Source organism: Vitis riparia, chromosome 5 (assembly GCF_004353265.1).
Source record: "Vitis riparia cultivar Riparia Gloire de Montpellier isolate 1030 chromosome 5, EGFV_Vit.rip_1.0, whole genome shotgun sequence".
NCBI classification, from domain to species: Eukaryota; Viridiplantae; Streptophyta; class Magnoliopsida; order Vitales; family Vitaceae; genus Vitis; species Vitis riparia.
In genome coordinates this window covers 18480892-18500755 of record NC_048435.1, presented here as the reverse complement: position 1 = coordinate 18500755, position 19864 = coordinate 18480892, and the positions used below count along the sequence as shown (strand labels likewise).

The 19864-nt window shown below is 34.4% G+C and overlaps 1 protein-coding gene across 1 annotated transcript; it reads right to left on the bottom strand.

Moving 5' to 3' along the window:
• Positions 1–6287: 6287 nt before the first annotated feature.
• On the bottom strand, positions 6288–10778 carry LOC117914658 (receptor-like kinase TMK4). Its single transcript, XM_034830083.1, has 2 exons — positions 8342–10778; positions 6288–7100 (listed from the first exon to the last, which is right to left on the bottom strand). Exons 1-2 carry the CDS (start codon positions 10608–10610, stop codon positions 6586–6588), a joined length of 2784 nt encoding a protein of 927 aa, XP_034685974.1. The 5' UTR covers positions 10611–10778; the 3' UTR covers positions 6288–6585.
• Positions 10779–19864: the final 9086 nt, after the last annotated feature.

Below are 19864 nucleotides of genomic sequence, written 5' to 3'. Positions count from 1 at the left end.
AATGAGAGTTGTCGAATTAGTCTCCATTTGGATGGAGAGATAATGAGGAAATGGAGAGTGAAAGATGAAGAGAAGGTGAAAGGGAAAGAGTGGGTAAAAGGAAACACTTAGGGTTATTTCAAGAATGTTTGGAAGGGAAATTGTTTTTTAAAATAAACACCTCCCAAGTGCTTTAGTAAAAATTAGTTCAAAATTTTCTCTAAATTTTCGAAAGTATTTTTTTTAAATATTGCCAAACACCTATTTTTCAACCTTAAAGACGCTTTAGAGTGTTTTTAGGGTTAGAAACACTTTTAAGAAGTACTACCAAGCGAGTTCTTAATGCCTCATTGTAATATATATAGGGTATTGGAGTGTCATTGACTCTTTATAGTAAGATATTGAGTCAACTTCATAATTGATTTTTAAGGAAGCAAATACTATCTTTTGGGTCCTAGTGGTCCCTATTGTAGCATATATACCTTGTTGACACATTTTATTAGGGTTGGATCAACTCTAAATTCAATTATGTGCATAAGGGTGTTTTGGTAACTACATAAGGTTGTACAAGAATTAGTGGACAACATATCTGGATGGGGCTAATGAATTGATTAATTGGTGCTCTGTTGGGCTAATTAATCAATTAAGACTTCTTTGGGTTAGATTAAGTAATACATGTTGAAGATGGGCTCAAGTCACTTAAGCCCTTTTGGAACCTTATAAATACCCCTTACAAGGTTAGGGTTTCATTATTTTATTCTCCTCTTCACATTCTAGAGCAAGCCCTAGCCTCAACCTTATAAAGATCTCTAGGTTTTCAAGGTCATTTCAACACTTAACATTTAAGGTTTAGGAACATCCAAACCTAAAGATTAAATTTTTAATCTTAAAGATCATTTAAAAAAAAAATCAGTATTGCTTCTATTGCATAGATTTAAGATGCCAATAGAAAGACCATAGTAATCCAATGTATGATCATACACCAAGTACCAACTAGTCGAACCCTCAAAGCAGTTGACAAAGCCAAATTCAAGAGGATCAAAATTCCACTACCCTTAACTTTAAGTGGGGATTTGCCCTAACCTAAGATATAACCCTTATTATAATTGAGTTTGTCCCAGGACTAAAGGTCAGTTGTCACACCTTGGGGTTCAAACTTAATAATTGATACTCAAATACAACATAAGTGCTTTCAAAAATTTAAATGTTGAGTTCCTGCTTGATTTTGTGCAAAAAGAGAATATGGAAACTTGTTATAAAGAGGTTTACATCTTGTATTAAACTTTGTAACTATTAGTTAACAAAATATGATTTATTTCACAAAAAGAACTTGTATTACATTACTTTACATATACTAAAACCCCATGGTTCACTACGGGTAGCCCATACTACAAGTATATATGACAAATATACATTACATCATTCCTTCAAAAAGATTTAGTCTTTGTATGATACAAAGGCAAAGCCTCAAAAGTACTTTCAATGCGAGCAAACAACATCCAATCAACAAAAAAAACAATGCTCAAGCATTATTTCCATCATAGGTCTTCTAACCTGCATCTAAAAGGGAAAGTGATAGGGTGAGTTCACAACTCAGTGGGAAAGTTTATAGCCATCCTAAGCATACCCTTAAAAACCTTGAAATTAAACGTATAATAACATGCATGATAAACATTTTATAACTATTAACAAATATATAATAATGTTAAACATGTATGCATGTGATTATTGGTTTCATCTCTGCTTTTCCTCATCCATCCTTTCACAACTGATAAACTACTAACCCCCAGCAATGTACACATTAGATATCAATGCTCCATAAGATACTCAATCAATATAATAATATGACTATTCTGGGACTATAATCCAAGGATAAGGCATACCTCATGTTCTTTTGGGACTCATACCTAAGGGCATGACCAACCTCGTGTCTTTAGGGACTAAAACCCAAGGGCATGACCAACCTTGTGTCTTTAAGGACTAAAACCCAGGGGCAGGACCAACCCCATACACCCACATCAGAATGTCTTCCTCAAGGGCTTTAGGGACTTTCACCCAAGGACCCACGGTCTCACATAAACAATATATCAAAGGATAGTACCTGTAGCTTCACATAAACACTTCCCACATATCAAATAATTATTTGGACATCATTTGTCATTATTTCATATCCTTCTTGTAATGCAACCACACCATGAACCATTTCCACAAAACTGAACCATGAAGCTTCATACCAATATATGTTCCAATATCATTATAACATTTCAATACAACAAACCGAGATGCAATGACACATTAAAATACTTCATGAAATCATAGAAATGACATGAAATCTCAATAAATGTGTCAAGGAAAGAAACCAAGATACACCATGGAACAACATAAAATTCCCTACCTTACACCGACTTCCCTTTTGTGATTCTTTTATGTAGGCAATATTTACCTATTACAAGGAACTGAAATGAAACAACATAATTTAGGTTTCCTAACCATGAAAATTTATACAATTAAAACTTATGACATTTTCTTTTCTTACTAATTTTTAACAACTTACTGATGCCAATTTTTAATTCTCATATTCTCTAATCTACATGCTCACGAGTTTTCAAATCAAATTTGAATTGAATTAAACAATCTTTACAATGCATATTAATATTCCCCAATTAATTACCAAACACTAATTGTTTTGATTTTCCTAAAGCCTAACCCATTAACAAGTCCCAAGTGTCCAAATAACCTAATTAATCACATGCTTTACTAATATACTTTTCAATCAAACCAAACTAAACAAAGATGTATGTTGATCTTCCCATTAATAAAATACTTAAGTTAAAACCCTTTAAATCTTAATTAATTATGATTTATAATTAAAACATGTTTATAACTAATTGCACTCAACCTTTACATAAACTTTACCATTAATTTGTTTCAAAATATCATTAGGAACCCAAATACACCAACATTACTATATTAATCAACTTCCTTACCTCAAATCTTCACTTTCTCTCTCTAGATTCTCTCTCTAACCCAGGCTGCTGCAGAGACAAGGCTCCAAAACAAGGCTACATGCCCTTATAAAGGGTCCCCAAGTAGCCAAGCAAGTGGTGGCAGGCCGTAAGGTTGCCACCAATCTCAACTTTCCAAAATTGTTGTTTAGTCCTTTAAGTTATCCAATATTAGACCTATAGTTGCCTTTTAGTCCTTTAGGTTTTCATATCTATAATCAACCCCTAAGAACCTATTAAGCATGCTTAAGTCATTAACTAATCCCACTTAACCGTAATCAAGGTTTAATTCATAATTAAACAAGATTAGCACTAAACTAGTTTTAACATCTAATTAAGCACGTTTAAAGTTAAGTACTAAGATAATCATTATTACCTATTTAATTCATTAGTACTAGGTATTACATCAGCGATTAACTCCTTATAGAGTTTGGCAAAAACTGCATCCCTATCTCTCAAATTTTCCTCTTGCAAATGAAAGCTTGGCTTCATAGAAGGCCTAGGACCTTTTGGCTTTCTTCAAGAGATTGCTTAGGTCTTCCTTTTCATGTTATATCACTTTCAAACGAGCCTTTCACTTTGTCTAATCGACTATACCTAGCTCAACCTTTAGGTTATTTGAAATTTTCCTTTTTGATTCCAGTCAAGAATTTGCTAGAGAAAGCTCTTTGGTCAATTAAGCCACTTAAGAAGATAAGATCTTTACCTAACCCTTTACGGTACATCTCTATGTATTATGTATGACCTGTAAACTTCAAAGTTGAACTACAACAACTGAAAAAACGCAAACACTTTCTAAAAGGGTAAGACTCTGAAAAAAAAAAAAAACTATAAGGGTAAAATACTTGATAGGTAAGCCTAAGTGATTTGTCTATTACCATTGTATCCAAAAGGGGGTGATATACTTAGTCAGTAAGAATAGACAACTTACAAGCAACAAAAATAACATGTTCCAAATCATCCCCAATGGCTACTAGATCAATTGACTTACTCTTACTAGAAGAAGTAAAGGTATAGGATAAAACAAGGTCTTCCCAAAGTTGGCATAAGGATGGACCAAAGCAGGAACCTTTTATATGTTTAGAATTCCTAGATTATACTACTCCATTCATAGCCTTAGATCAATTAGGGTGTATGCAAACTATAATAAGAGATCTTTAGATCTACACAATGGAAGTAAAAAAACATCTAAAAACTTTTAAATATAGAGAATAACGCTTTACCTTATATCTGAATATTCCTATATCAAATCTTATTGGTGAAGATACATTGTATACATAGTAGATCTCACAAATCAAGATCCTTCCACTTGATATCTCTCTTTCCAAATCATAACGTGTGAGAGGTGAAATACTCATCTCAAATGGTTGGTGGTTAGGGCTCTCTTCTCTCTAAAGAATGGAAGATTGAATGTCTGATGTGTAGCCTTAAACCATTAAAGGGAAGGGGAGGGGGGTTTATATAGGCTTCTTACGGGTAAGTTACTTAAGCCCATCTTGGGTTTAAATCACTTAATCTTGCCCAATTAGGTTCTAATTGATTAATTAGTCTTATTAAGCTCCAATTAATCAATTAACCCAATTTAGAGAGATCATTCACAAGCTTTTGTGCAACCTTGCCTTTGTACCAAAATAGCCTTATGCACACATGTGCATAACGAATACAACTAACCCTAAAAAACTATGTTATCACAAAACATAAGCTCGAGCAGGGACCATTGAGACCCATAGGAAAAACTGACACATTCATAATCTAATTTTGAAGTTAACTCAACACCACACTATAGAGAGTCAACGAAACTCTAGTATCCTATGATATTACAATGAAATACTAGAATTAAGCATGTGACCTACCATCCATTATATCCAGGCTCCTTGTGAATTGGTGTTTGTAAACTAACAAGGTGAATGCTATCAATCTCCAAAAGATTACCTTTATAACCTTAAGTCTTAGATCCTTCTATTTTCTGATCAATTCATGACATACTCATCTCAGAAAGAGCATATGTCAAATTCTAATTAAGGAACCACTATGACCATAGATTTCTTGATCATATGTCCTTGGAATCTTTCAAAAAGGCAAATTGTCTCAAACCCATGAGATATCATGGTGTTTACCTTAAGTATACCTGTTGTCATAAACCTCCATTAATAATGAACCAATTCATAGAAAATAAATGATCATCTTAAGGTCTCACCCATGAATCAAAACCGATGAAGACTTTAACAAAAACTTAATATTCTCTCAAGGTTAAGAGCTTTTACAGTATAATAGTTTGGTCAAATCATAACTATTTGATGTCTAATATCATAATTCATCATAAGTTTTGTCAAATGTGTAACCATACACACTAGTCACCATGGGGTCTCATCACGATGAAATCAAATTATTAAATAATAAATCCATTATTGTTACATCATATTATATTTTTAAAGGCTTTATCCAAACATCATAAACTTAAGGATTCTCTACCACCTCTTAAGTGCTTGGCCTAGTGAATCTATTGGCTCATCATTTCCTCCAATAAGATCAATAGGTGAAGAATACCTCATAGGTTTACCTTTCAAGTTGCATTCTTATATATGTAACTTTGAATACCCTGAAGCTGGTTTTTCAAATATGGGTATTATCATTATTTCAACGTTCAAAGACAATAAAGTATCCAAGCTTGGCCAGTTTTTTTCAAACAAAACACCAACTGTGTTTCACGTTATGGTTGGTGACAGCCAGGAACACCTTAGAAGTTCCTTAGGAAAGTGGGATGGTATCACGTCACAAAGACCAACCGTAAACCATTCTTCATCATCATTGCCATCTATTAAATTGGTCTTTGCCATGGTCACGTATCTAAACCATCAATTCATCTAATAATATCCTCACCAAAAGATTCACAAAAGGCCCCACAACATGTGCACCACTCCATAAGTCTCCTCCAATTAGAGGCCCTCATGTCAAGCTCCTCAACGTCCGCCTTCAAATGCTCCCTCCCCCCACATGTAGAGATTTGCTTTTAAGCTTCATTCCTACCAAACCTAACCATCTCTTTCTTTGCCAGCTTATATCCAACTTCTTCCTCCATGTCACATTTTTTTAATATTTTTCATCTTCCTTGGAGACTTTAACATCTTCCACCTAAACCGATCAAACCTAATAAATAAAGTATCAGGGAAAAGGAAAAGGGGAGAAGGGAAAAAGGCGAAACTGCCCAACAACACATACTGGAAGGCAATGAATATCTTCAAGGACAATATATGTCTTTTTTTTTTCTTTACCAACCATCTCTGCTGTAAAGAATCCAAACAATAATGAACAAAAGTATTAGTTGGTTCATGTTTCGAGCACAGTAAAGACCATGAGAATAACATACAAAAAAGGCCACGTTAATGTCTTGAAAGGAAAAAATAAAAAAATAAATAAATACAACACTGTGGCACTCTGGTAAGTCACAGTATTAAACAGCAGCTCAGGAACCTGTTGTTTTTTTTTTTTTTTTCCTTTTGCATCCATTCCCCCCACCAGAAGAAAGAAAAAGAAGAAACCAAAAAAAAAAGGAAGAACTTTCCACTTCTTTTCAGAGGATACTGATCTCGCCTTTTCATTGTCACCGGCAATCCATTGAATCAAATGTATCAGCAAATCCAGAAGGTTTTGAGGGAATGCTTGACTGGGTTCGGCTGTAGGAAAGATCATTAACCATCATGGAAGTACCTTCATCTGCTTGCCATCTTTGAAGGGCTTGAGGAAGGCTCATGTGGAGATCAATGCCATAGCTTTCATCTTCATCAGGGCGAACAGGCTTCCACTGCTCTACGAGAGGTCCCAAGATGTTAACGGCATGGCCCATCTCGGGTCTCTGATATGGTTCGCGAGCAGTGCAATGGCCAGCCAGCTCAGCCACCTTGCAGATGCTTGCTAAGGTCTCTTCATCAGGGTCTAGAGTTTGGTCAATAGCCTTTTGGAGGTTGTCCTTGTTGATTAGTACCCTGCGGAACCATGACACCAAATGAGACCTTTCATCAGGCATGGTCTCGTCTAGAGCTTTTCTACCAGTGATCAGCTCCATCAATACCACTCCAAATGCATAAACATCGACCTTGGTTGTCACTCTTCCAGTAGCTGTTTTAAAACAAAGCAAATTCATCAGAGGGTCAAATTTCACCTTCACCTTCATGCTTGAAGAGTAGGAACAAAACTTGAAAAAGGAAAATAATTTACAACTCTATATGCATACCTGTTACGGACATAAGAGAAGAAAAACAACGTAAAATGGGCATGGACCCTAATATCTTAACCCGGATTTATATTTTGATGAATGAATTGGTCCTTTTATAACAATGGCCCACAACTATTTCAAGCAATTTCAGTTGGTGTCTCATTAAATCAAATAATTAAGGTTCATAAACAAAAACTGCTAGTTAACAACTGGAACCAATATTAACAATCTGATAAATTTCACAGAAAAGATTGAGAGGTTATGGAACATACAGAAAACTGGACAGAGAAGATCCAAAAGATAAAAGAAATAAAGAAAAAGAAAAAGAAAAAGCCCAAGATCTGTTGCTCAAGAAAAGTGGGAAGAAGAAAAGAGGGACAACAAAAAAAAAAAAAAGGAAAGAAACAAAAGGATTGCTTTGGAATAACTTTATCCATGAGATCAAATTTCTGCAGGGTGATATATTGAGCTCTCTAAGGTGGCGAAAAGAAAAGAAAGATCATCAACATGGTTCCATGTGTAGAAATGAACCTTCTACCCTCTTGTTATATATAATTGCTCATTTCGGGTGATAGTGTATGTTTGGTGGCACTCAGCTAAGGTCATGGCAAGCCTCTCCCTAGCAGGCAATTGGCACTGAAGCAGTTTAGCATCAACTCATTTGGGTTCATAAAGTGTTTAACAACATTTTGGATCCTGATTCAAACCATAAAGTGGATCCACAGAACAGAGGCCAAACATCAGGATAAGGTAGATGCAAGCTAATTAGAATTTCCCAATGCATATAGCATTATTTCCATTACTAGGTCACAAAATTTTCAGTTAAATAAAAAAACCTTCATGAACACTTTTTTTTTCAAATCATATAATGCTAATTCTCGCCCTGCATTCCTTGGTATTCCCCTTTTCAGTTAAATAAAAAAACCTTCATGAACACTTATTTTTTCAAATCATATAATGCTAATTCTCGCCCTGCATTCCTTGGTATTCCCCTCCCTCTTGTCAGAGCAAAGCATGACAAAGAATTTTAGAAGAAAAAAAGCTAAGATAAATGTTGAGAAAAGAAGTGCAGTATGTAGTTGTCTTTGTTTTAATAAGAAAAGGTAAATATAATGGAATGGGAAAATCAAATGCTTAGACTTACCAGCATATTCAGGAGCAAGATATCCAAATGTTCCAGCCAACCGTGTCTCCACAGAATACTTCCCATCAGGTGCATTTTTAACCAACCCAAAATCGGCAACCTTAGCTCTCATGTCATCTCCAAGAAGTATGTTGGATGGTTTCAAATCTCTATGAATGAAACTCTGTTGTGCTAAGCTGTGAAGGTATTCCACTCCTCTTCCTACATCCAATGCAATTGTCACCCTTTGCTTCCAAGTCAAAGCTGGGTACCCATTTTCACGCCAATCAAACAAATGCTGTCCTAGTGTCCCCTGCGGCATGTATTCATATACCAAAAGCCTCTCATTACCATTGACACAGAAACCTAGCAGAGCAACCAAATGTCTGTGCCTAACTTTTGTAAGAACTGCAATCTCTGCCTGAAACTCATTCATTCCTTTGGTGCCCACTGCTGCTGATTCCATCCTTTTCACGGCAATCTTTGTCCCATCATGCAACTCGCCTTTGTAAACAACACCGAACCCTCCTCTGCCTAATATATTATCTTCACTAAAGTTGTTAGTCACCTGTCGAAGAACTTGGATTGAAATTGCAATATTTCCACCTTCAAACACTGGAATGTCACTATGATCACCACTACTCTGGCTGTGTAATTCACTTGGGACTCCACCATACCCACCCATTCCTCCCATTACCTTATTGACCACCATTTCCTTCCCATTTTCAGGGTTGTCCACCCTGCCAAATTTCTTATGCCGTTTCCTAACGCAACATTTGTAAGACACAAATAACACAACCCCAATAAAAATGACAACAGCAACAACTATAGCAGCAATTACACCAGCTGAAGGGGTTGAACCATTAGGCGACCCAGCCGGAGTACCACTTGGTGAGGTACTATTGGTACCAGAAGATGGAGAATCTCCACTTCCAGAGTCTGTACCGTTTCCAAGTAAGAGATTGCCTGTCGTAGTTACCTTCACCCCACCTCCAAATTTCGGTATGCCCCCAGTAAGATTATTATTTGACACATCAAGAACCTGAAGCTGAGTCAAACTAGTCAAGCTCTCTGGAATAGAACCCGTAAGGTTATTATTGTTCAAGTACAAATTCCGCAGAGATGTGAGATTTGCAAAGGCTGGTGAAATTGTACCCGTAAAACCCCGTTTTGCAAAATTCACAATAGTCACATTCTTCCCCTGCGAATCACATGAAATAAACGCCCATTGGTGGCACGCATCGTTCCCTTCCCAGGAGTCAGCCAAGCTTGTAGGATACCCTAAAGCCCCAGCAACCTCAAGCAATGTAGTAACCTGACTATCACAAGGTCCAACAGACGTCCTACAAAACTTATTATTATCTAGTTCGGCGTTAACACCACTAGAAAACTCGGGTACAGGACCTTGTAATTTGTTGTTTTTCAAAGTAATGTTAACCAATTGAGGTAAACTTGTCAACGAAGAAGGCACAATACCAGTGAACTGATTGTCCCGAAGCTGCAAATCAAACAACTGGGTGCAATTTGACAGGTCCGGGATGGGCCCAGTGAAGGCATTCGCTTGCAGCCACACTTGTGTTAGATCGGGCATGGCTGCCAACACATCGATCGTGCCCGAAAGCCCACTTTGCTGATTATTCATCCACAGCTTTTGGATGCTGGTCCCAGGCAGAGAAGATGGAAGAGACCCATTGAGATTGTTGTAGGACAGCCTCAGTTCGTTGAGACTCGGCATCGAACCGAACCAATCTGGTATGGACCCTTCAATGTTAGCATTGCTAGCATAGAAGATAGCCAGACTCTTGGACTGGCTCAACCCATCTGGGATCGACCACGGCGCCAGATCGGGGTTCTCACCGAGGCTCACAGTCTGCAAACTCGTCAGATTGGTGAAGAAATCCTTGTCGATGGAGGTGAAATTGTTGCTGTCGAGGTAGATATCTTGAAGAAACTGTAGGTTAGCGAGAGAAGGCAAGGAACCAGAGAGAGAGTTAGACTGAAACGACAAGGTCACGAGTTGAGAGAGCTGGTTGAGATCGGAAGGGAGAGTGCCGGAGAGACCCTTGGAAGCCATGTTGATGGCGGTGACGCGGCCGTTGCTATCGCCGGTATTGCCGCAGTTGATGCCTTCCCAGCTGCAGAAATCGCTACCGGTCCAGCCGGAGGGGGTGGAGCTGAGGCCCTTGCGGAGGTTGTCCATGACGGCGGCGTCGTCGGCGAGGGCGGACGTGAGGAGAGAGAATAAGAGGCAGAGTGAAACCAGAGAAGCCATGTTTAGAGGGTGAAGCATGAGAGGGAGGGTTGGAAGGAGGCAGAGACGCTTGAAGAGGTGTGGTCTTTGTCGTTTGAGGGTTTGGGATTTTGTAAAGACGGCGAGGCACCACGGCGTTTTTCTTAGGTTGAGCTGCTCTAGCGTAACGGCCGGGTGAACATTGCCATGACAGCTCCCTAGGAGAACAAGATTACACTCGTCTTATAAAGGAAACTACCTCTTCATGCTTTATATTTAAAGGCTTATAAGTTACAATCTGTGCTTTTCTTTAACAGATAAATTTCCTTTTTGATAATTTCCTAAATTTTTTTATTTTCCTTTTTAAATTAAGAAAGTTAATGATACTATTTACATGCATATTTTAATAATTAAAATTAAAATAAATTTTAGTCTTTATTTACGTATACTTTATTTTCTATTTTTAAAAATACAAACCTCTATATAAAAATTAGAAGCACCTATATATAAAAAAAATGTACCTCTTTTTTTTCTTAAAAATTATTTTAATTTTCTTAATTTAAGATAATGAAATTTTTTTTAATACCTTAATCATTTTCTAAAAATCATTACTGTTTTAATGTAATTTTTTTTTAATAATTTTTATATTTTATATAAAAATTACTGTTATTTTCTTTGGATTTTAAACTTAAAAATATAAAACTTTGATATGATATTTTTTTATATTCTAGAATTTTATTAAAAAAATAAATATAAACATAAATTTAGTTATAAAATCATATTCATTTATACTAGGAATTTACAAGCTAGGAAGAGAAATTTCAATATATTGTCTATTTTCATGGTAGAATTTTAAGTATAGTTATATTAAGATATATAAAAGGAAAAAAAAAAAAAAAGTCAAGCTTTGATATTAAAATATTAAGGTATTATAATGGTATTTACAGAACAAAATTTATATAGTGGTATTGAATTGTTTAATACGTATGATGAAATTTAGTAAGTTGAATAAAAATAGAAATAAATAAAATTAAGGTAGAAGGGGACAAATAGATGAGACTAGGTGGTAATTTTTTTTTATTTGATTTTAAATAAAAGTTAAAAATAGATAGTAGTTAATAATGTTATATATTAAGTTGTTTGTTATTGTAATATGTTATTTCTATTAAGTATTAAAAAAAGTAAAAAAAAAATTAATGTATTATTTTTTTATTTAAAAAAAAGTCAAATATTTTGATTTTTTTATTTAATAAAAAATTTATAATAAGTCATACAAATATAGAAAAATAAATAAACTTAAAATTTGAAAATAAATTGCTTTCTATAAAGAGTTAAAAAAAATTCCTTTAAGTGATTTTTGTTTTTTTATTGAATAAAAAAAGTCATGTATTTGTTTTTTAATTGAATAGAAAAAGTTAAATATTTAGGTGATGTTTGTTTTTTTGGCTTTTTGTTGAAAACAATTTGTTTTCAGAATTTAAGTTGTTTGTTTTTCTACTTTTTCATAACTTATTATAAACTTTTTATTAAATAGAAAAAAAAATCAAAATGTGTAACTTTTTCTAAATAGAAAAAATAACATATTGATTTTTCTTTACTTTTTAATACTTAATAAAAATAAAATACTATAAAAATAAACAACCTAATATTTAACACTATTAAACATTAATGTTTTATTTAGAATTAAGTAAAAAAAACAAACACCACCTTAGTTTTTTCTATTTAATTAAAAGTAACTTATTGATATCAATCAATATAATTAAATTGAACTCTGAATTAAAAAAGAAAAATATTTTAATTTTTTTTATTCAGTTAAAAATCATATACCATTTTAAAATACAGATAATAAAACCTAAAAATGTATATACGTCACCATCAATATATTTTCATTCAAATAGTAGATATCCATATTGGATTAATAACCTAACTTTTAACATCGGATGAGGAAGCTTGTGTTTTCATTCTTATTCCTCAACCAAAATAAAATCTAGCAAATTCAAAATAACTGAAAAAATATATGATTTATACAAAGGAATTCAAATCGGAGAGGAGCCCTTGGAAATGAGCACATGGCTTGATGGGGAAGGAAATTACCGCAGGGGACAAGGGGAAAGAGGGAAGTGTTTTCTGGAGTGTAGCAGGGCCTGGTCTGCAAAAGTTGCTGGGTTGAATGAGGGATGGAGGAGTAGATGCATGACAACTGGCGAAGACTGGGGGCTACCCCGCACATGTTCGCAACAACAGCCGACTGAAGTGCTTACAAGTTACAAGCCACACGGCAGTCTTATTCTATTTGGAAGTTTCTCTTTCTTCGGTGGAAGCGCGTTTTCTGATTTCTCTTCCTATTTCAAGTACCATTATTTAAAGTTCCTCTTCCTTTCTTCCAAGATTTTGACAGCTCATTGGATACCGTTTGCTAAAATTTGTTTTCACTCTTATGACCACAAAATTACCATTCTAATTCGTTGAATTTATTTTTTGAAAAAGGAAATATGTTGTAATATCATGGAAGGACGAAAGACGCAACTTTTTCCTTGTTTCGTATTCCCACTTGTTGAATATGGGAAGCACAAAAGCTATGAGTAATATAACAATTGACATGCATATATGATAATAAATAGGTTCTCATTATCGTAATAAACATTTTTTTTGGTACTTATCCAAAACAATATTATTAATTAAACTTATGTCACATGTACGATTTCCATGGGTTTCATTGTTTTGCATCTTAGTCGGATCCTTTTATAACTTGATCTCATTCGTTTGTATCCTGACTTATTATTTTATACTTTAATATCATTTGTTTGTATATGGGTTTCATATATTCATATTGTTTTGAGTCTAAGTAAGCACTAATTTGATATCTTAGGATTCTCCTTAATAAATATTTTGATCTAATAAAACACAACAAAATCATTTTCAAAATTTTTATCTTTAACATTTTCACATCCCGAATGACAAAACTAATGTGAATCTACAGTAGTAGTCATTCATATTTATCATTAATATATCTAAATTATTTATTTACTCACACTGTTAGTACTTGCTTAAATGATCTCGCACTTGATCTTATATTGGGGCAAGATGCTTCAAAAAGAACTAGCGCCATTATGTGAAGTATTATAAAGACTTCTTTAGAACACTAGTAAAAGACTTGTATATAGCTTCAACACAAAACATTTCCAGTATTGTAAAGAACCATCAAAGTTTTAGAGAGATCCCATAATGCCTATAAATATATGATGACTCCATTTGATGAGGGCATCAAAACATTTAAGAGCTTCAAAAGTATTGTGAAGTGCCTTTTAAGTGATAAATGCTTATTTCTTTCAAAATTCTCTAAATGTTATGTCCTTTCATTTTCTTAACTTTTGTGCCTCGTAGAATATTGAGTTTTTGTTGAAGTTAGTAGTGACTTTGACTTACAAGTGAAATCATAAGTTGATCATATATTCCCTTCGTTTGTATCTGGGTTTCATATATTCATATTGTTTTGAGTCTTAGTAGGCACTAACTAATTCGATATCTTAGGATTCTCCTTAATAAATATTTTGATCTAATAAAACACAACAAAATCATTTTCAAAATTTTTATCTTTAACATTTTCACATCTTGAATGCCAAAATTAATGTGAATCTATGGTAGTCATTCATATTTATCATTGTTAGGGTGAATTCACAATATTCTAATAAACACCAGGATTTTTCTACCATTTCTTTGTGCAAAATTAAATAGGTAATAGCAACTAGCAGCAATAAATAAATAAACTCATGCAACGAAAAAATAAATCAAACACCAGAATTTTTACGTGGAAAACCCCCCAATGCAAAGGGAAAAACCACGGGACCTAGTCTAGTTCAAACTTCCATTATCAACAATAATGGGTTACACCTGTATTCTCTAGAATAATCTCTAGAGGCTACCAAATACATCAAGAGCACATATAACATTGGATTATATAATCTCTCTTGGCAAAAAAAACAAGAAAAATTGGAGAAAGAATTCCCACAAACATGTTGTTACTGTTCACAAGCAGTAACATTAGTTCTCGAGCTCAAAATCTGATTTCCACCATTCAGATTGTAGCTACTCGAGTTTTAAACCTCTTTTCCAAATTTCAACTCAATCGGAGATCGACTCTTTGATGAAATCTGGGTAGTGAGATGTGTTTTTCTTTTCTCTCTGTTTTTCCTTGTCCCAATCTCTTTCTATTTTGTTTATTTATTTATTTTTATTGTAACTAACTTGGCCCCCAAGAATATGGGGCCCACTCCCTCACATACAAGGGAGCCCCACAATCACTAATATATCTAAATTATTTATATACTTACACTGTTAGTGCTTGCTTAAATGATCCCACACTTGATCTTATAACGGGTAAGATGTTTCTAAAAGAACTAGATCCATCCACATATCATGTATAAATGCAAGATAGTGGAGTTATTTGAAGTATTATAGAGAATTCTTTAGAACACTAGTAAAAGACTTGTATATAGCTTCAACACAAAACATTTCCAGTATTGTAAAGAACCATCAAAGTTCTAGAGAGATCCCATAGTGCCTATAAATAGATGATGACTCCATTTGATGAGGGCATCAAAACATTTAAGAGCTTCAAAAGTATTGTGAAGTGCCTTTAAATGATAAAAAGTTAATTCTTTCAAAACTCTTTAAATGTTATGTCCTTTTATTTTTAACTTTTGTATCTCGTAGCATTGCAAGCTAAGTTTAGGGAAGGTTGGCTTAGCAACTTCTAGTATTTTTTTGTATTGAAACCTTGGTTTCAAAACTTGAGCAAAGGTTCGAAGGGTGACCTTGAAAAAGTCCTTAAAAGCTTGGTACCTTAAGGAAATTGCCTAGGAGCTATCAACATTTTGCTCGTTATATGGGTTTAGATATAGAGATCTTTCACTTGTCTAGTATTACTTCTTTTCCTAAGGCTCAAGATGAAACCCAAGGGTGGTCGTCATGACCCTTGCAAGCCTAATGCCCTAAGCTAATTGGCTAGGAGTCATTGGTAGAATCTCGTTACACAGGCAAGGGAAGAGCTGTAATATTCCAATCCCCACCACTCCCCTCCTCTCCCCAAAAATAAAAAATAAAAAAATAAAATAAAGAATTAAAAAAGGTGACCAAGAAATCAATTGAGGGGAAGGTTAACCTTGAGTTAAAAAAAAATAAAAAAACACTTCAAGTCAAGGTTGGAAAAGCATAATTTTAAAAACCAGACTAGACTGACCGGTTCGATTGGTCCGATCGCCGGCCGGTCATAGTTCTGGTCTAGTTCGGTCAATTAGACCGAAAATAGGTTGAACCGAGATCAAATCGGTTAAACCAACGGTTCGATTGGTGAACCGGATGAACCGACTGGTTCATTCTAAATTGTCCAATTTGATTCAATTTTTTTTTTTTTAACATCAAAGCGATGCCATTTTGGAGGATATAAAACCTCATTCTCCAAACCCTCCATTTCCAAACCGCAATTGCCGCCCACCTCCCAGCCCGTCCCCAACGCGCCGCGATAGGCTCCCACCGTTGGCCATTGCAAGATCACCGTTGCCTGAGTCACGTCTTCCCCATCGTGCCATTGTAAACCGCCAAGCCACCCTTACCACTAGAACCCCAACTATAAATCCCCTCCAGTCAGTTGTAACCTCCCTCCCTCCGCTACTATAAGCCCCTATTCCGCTGTTGTAACCTCTCTTGCAATAACTGCAAGCTTGCAACCTGGAAAAATGGAAATTAAGGTATGATATTATTATTTAATTATTAATTATGTAGCCCCATTGTGTCTTCTCCCTTTCCTCATCGTGTCTTCTCTAATGGAATCTTGTACAAGATATTGTCATGTGGGGAATTAATTTACATACAGGTTTGTGTTATAAACTTTACTGTGTGTTTTTTGGAACCCATCCTGAAGCCGAACCGACAAGTTCTGGGCATTGCCAAAAGCCCAATTGCCTATAGGATTTGACTCAATAGCATCGAGAACACAAGCCCACGATTTCAACCGAATAGAAAAATGAAAATTTCTGGAGATTATTTGAGGTTTCTTAGAGAATTTAAGTGAAGGAGACTATATCGGATAGTTAGGTAAGAAGAGTATGCCTCGAAAACTTGGGGGTCGTGGGGATTCGGTCCTAGCCAGAGAAACTATTAAGATGCAGTGGTGCTTAGCTCCAAAGAAAGAAAAAAAAGAAGATAAAGGCATCGGGTCTTAAGATTGTTTTTAAATTCTTTTCATATAAAATTCTTGATGTGATTATTACTTATAAAAAAGTCAGTCATGATGTTGCATTTGGTTGGTGTGGGGAACAATTTACATACTAATTCATGTCATAAAAAAGTCGGGGATGATGTTGCATCTGGTAACAATTTAGATAGAATTTATTAATTTATTAATTTTTAATAATATATAAATAATATATATATATATATATGACTTCACCAATTCGACCGCCGGTCCGACCAGTGAACCGTAAATTGGTAACTTTTCCGGTTTAATGACTGGTCCGGTTCTAAAAACATTGTGGAAAAGAAATAGAAAGCAAGCCTAAAAGGAATCTAGGAACCTTAATGATTGACAGGGCAGGTAATTAGTTAAGTTCAAGTTTATCAATGAATTAATAATTAAATGGAGCTTTAGCTTGTTTGATTTTTTTTTTCTTAATTCTTGGCTATAGAGCTAATCAAGATTTGGTTAACGGGAGCATGATAAGTATAAAATTGTTCACTAATTATCATAGTAAACCATACAAACTCATGACATTTCATGTATAAAAGTACCTCATTTGCTATGTTTTATCAATAAAAAGTGTCTTGACCATTTTGTGAGTTTTGCAATAAAAGTAGGGGGCAAAAAACAACTAAAATGAGAGACTTTAGAAGGGTTAATGACTTAGAAGGAAGATGGATTAATTAATCATTGATTACTTTTCAATAACCACTAAGAAAATACAAGAAATGCTTGTTCGCTAGGTTGCTCGCTAAGATAATATCCTAGCAACTAAAACAACCCCCTTTTGCGGTCGTAATTTTTTCCATGCTTTTCAAGCCTAATTACTCACTTATTTCTTCCCATTCTCACCCTTCATCTCTTATTCCTTTTTAAGCAAAGTTCACTAGGACCATTTTCAATACCTTGGGGGATGAATGAAAGTTGTCATATAAGCACCAACTACCATGGCATGCATAGCTACTAACAAACATAGAAGGTCACCCCATTGTTAAATATTCAAGAATGGCAAGGTGAAGGGACATTCTATTTACACTCTAAGATGACTATCTTCTTATAGCCTTTTTTTTTCTATAAATATAAAGCATGAAAAGAGCAGGACATCGAGGGACAAAGAGTAGTGAAGAAGAAGTAAAGAAGTTAAGTTAGGATTTTTTTTTCTTGAGCAATAAAGCACAATCATCTCATTGACTAAGATGACCACTTAGATCTTTTTTGTTAAAATGTAATTGTAATGTTTTAAATTTATTTTTCCAAATCAATGAAAAGTCATTTTCATTTTTAGTCAATGTTTGGAGTATTTGAATTTAAATTTTTAGTTGATGCATAGTTATTTTTCTCTTCATGTCCAATTCACTTCAAGTAGAAAAATGTTTCTTCACTTATGTTTCTCACACATCAACACACTCCTATAAAAAATCGACAAGTCATGATACAATCCTCCCACTACAGTGAGACACTCAAGTACTAGAATGTCAGGAATGATATGTGTCTCTACTCTTAGATCTAAAGTATCCTATGTAAATACAAGATTATCTCTTATTTATCCGTAATATCATCCTTTGCCTTATTACCTATACAACCATCCTTACAAATTTGGAATTTGTACCAACAAAATAATACCTTCTTATCATCTTAAATATAAAGATAATGACCCTAAGGTCCTCTTGGATGTCTTGCAAATTGATATACCTCTTAGGTAAAGAAGCTAAGACAGTCTCTAAGGCATATCCCTAAAAAAGATGGAAGTGGTGAGAAAACCATTATTAATCTCACTGTGTCCATCAAAGTTTGAGTACTCCTTTCCATTACTCCATTTTGCAATGGATTCTTAGATGCACTCAACTGAGATATAATCCCATACATGCTCCTTAAGAAAAGAATCGAATCTACTAAACACATCACCTTGATCTAATCGAAGTGCTTTGATATGTTAACTTATTAGATCATTTAATTATGTCTTAAATTCAATGGATTTATCTAAAGCATTGAATTATATATGCATTAGATGCACATATCAAAACTTATAGTATTCATCAATAAAAGTGATAAGGTACCCATAACCTCCTCATACACGAACACTAAAAGGTTCACACACATCAATATGTACTAACTCCAAACATTCCTTAGCTCTATACTCTTTAGTTGTAAAGTGTCTCTTGATTATTTTACCATCTATACATGATTCATAAACTAGAGGATCCTCTATGATAAAAATGTCTAGAATTCATCAATCTTTAGATCCTATTTAGAATAATATGACCTAGGTCTAGATACTAAATGCTTGATTAGTTTTAGGTTCATTCCTTTTAGTTAGGTGTGACTATCCTCATCATTTGGCAAAAGTGTTAATGGAGGAATACATGGAAGAAGTAACATCTCCCACTAGTTTGCATAACTAACCTTGCAATTGAAACTAAGGTATGTGAATCCCCCTTATTCAATCTTCTCACTTATTGAAAGCACTATAAAGAATTGGAAATATTAGACTTAGAATGTATCCACAACTATATATTCAACAATGAGAATTTAATGTGTACTTTCCTTTTTACAAAGGTAATATGGGTATTCCTTTTCTAATGTCCCAAAAGGCCATAAAGGAATCAATTCTCATTGAGCTTTTTCTTTCATTCATTTTCTTAAACTTTCCTTATTTCGTGTTGTTTTTCATATTTTTAGTAAAAGAGCCTGAAGAATCCTTAATTCTCATTTAAACAACCCTCTAAGCTTTGAGAATCCCCTTAGCTATTCCAAAGGAATCCAATAAGGTCTTTAGGATCATACAAGCCATGGTGCTCATAATAGTCCTAAAGGCAACTATGGGCTATAGGCTTGATCTTGGAGGTTATAAGCTTGCCTATGACCCACTCATGGTTAATCTTCTAAGTTAATTAAAAGTTTTGATATATACCTTAGTAATTACCTTGATGAATAAATTATCTTCTATGAAAGTTTTCAAAAATATTTATTTTCTTATTAGAAACCCAATGTAATAGGAGAATGTAAACTTGAACATTTTGAAATTTCCATGAGTATTGTATCCAAAAGTTAATTTTGATAAAACTCTCTACCCTTAAAT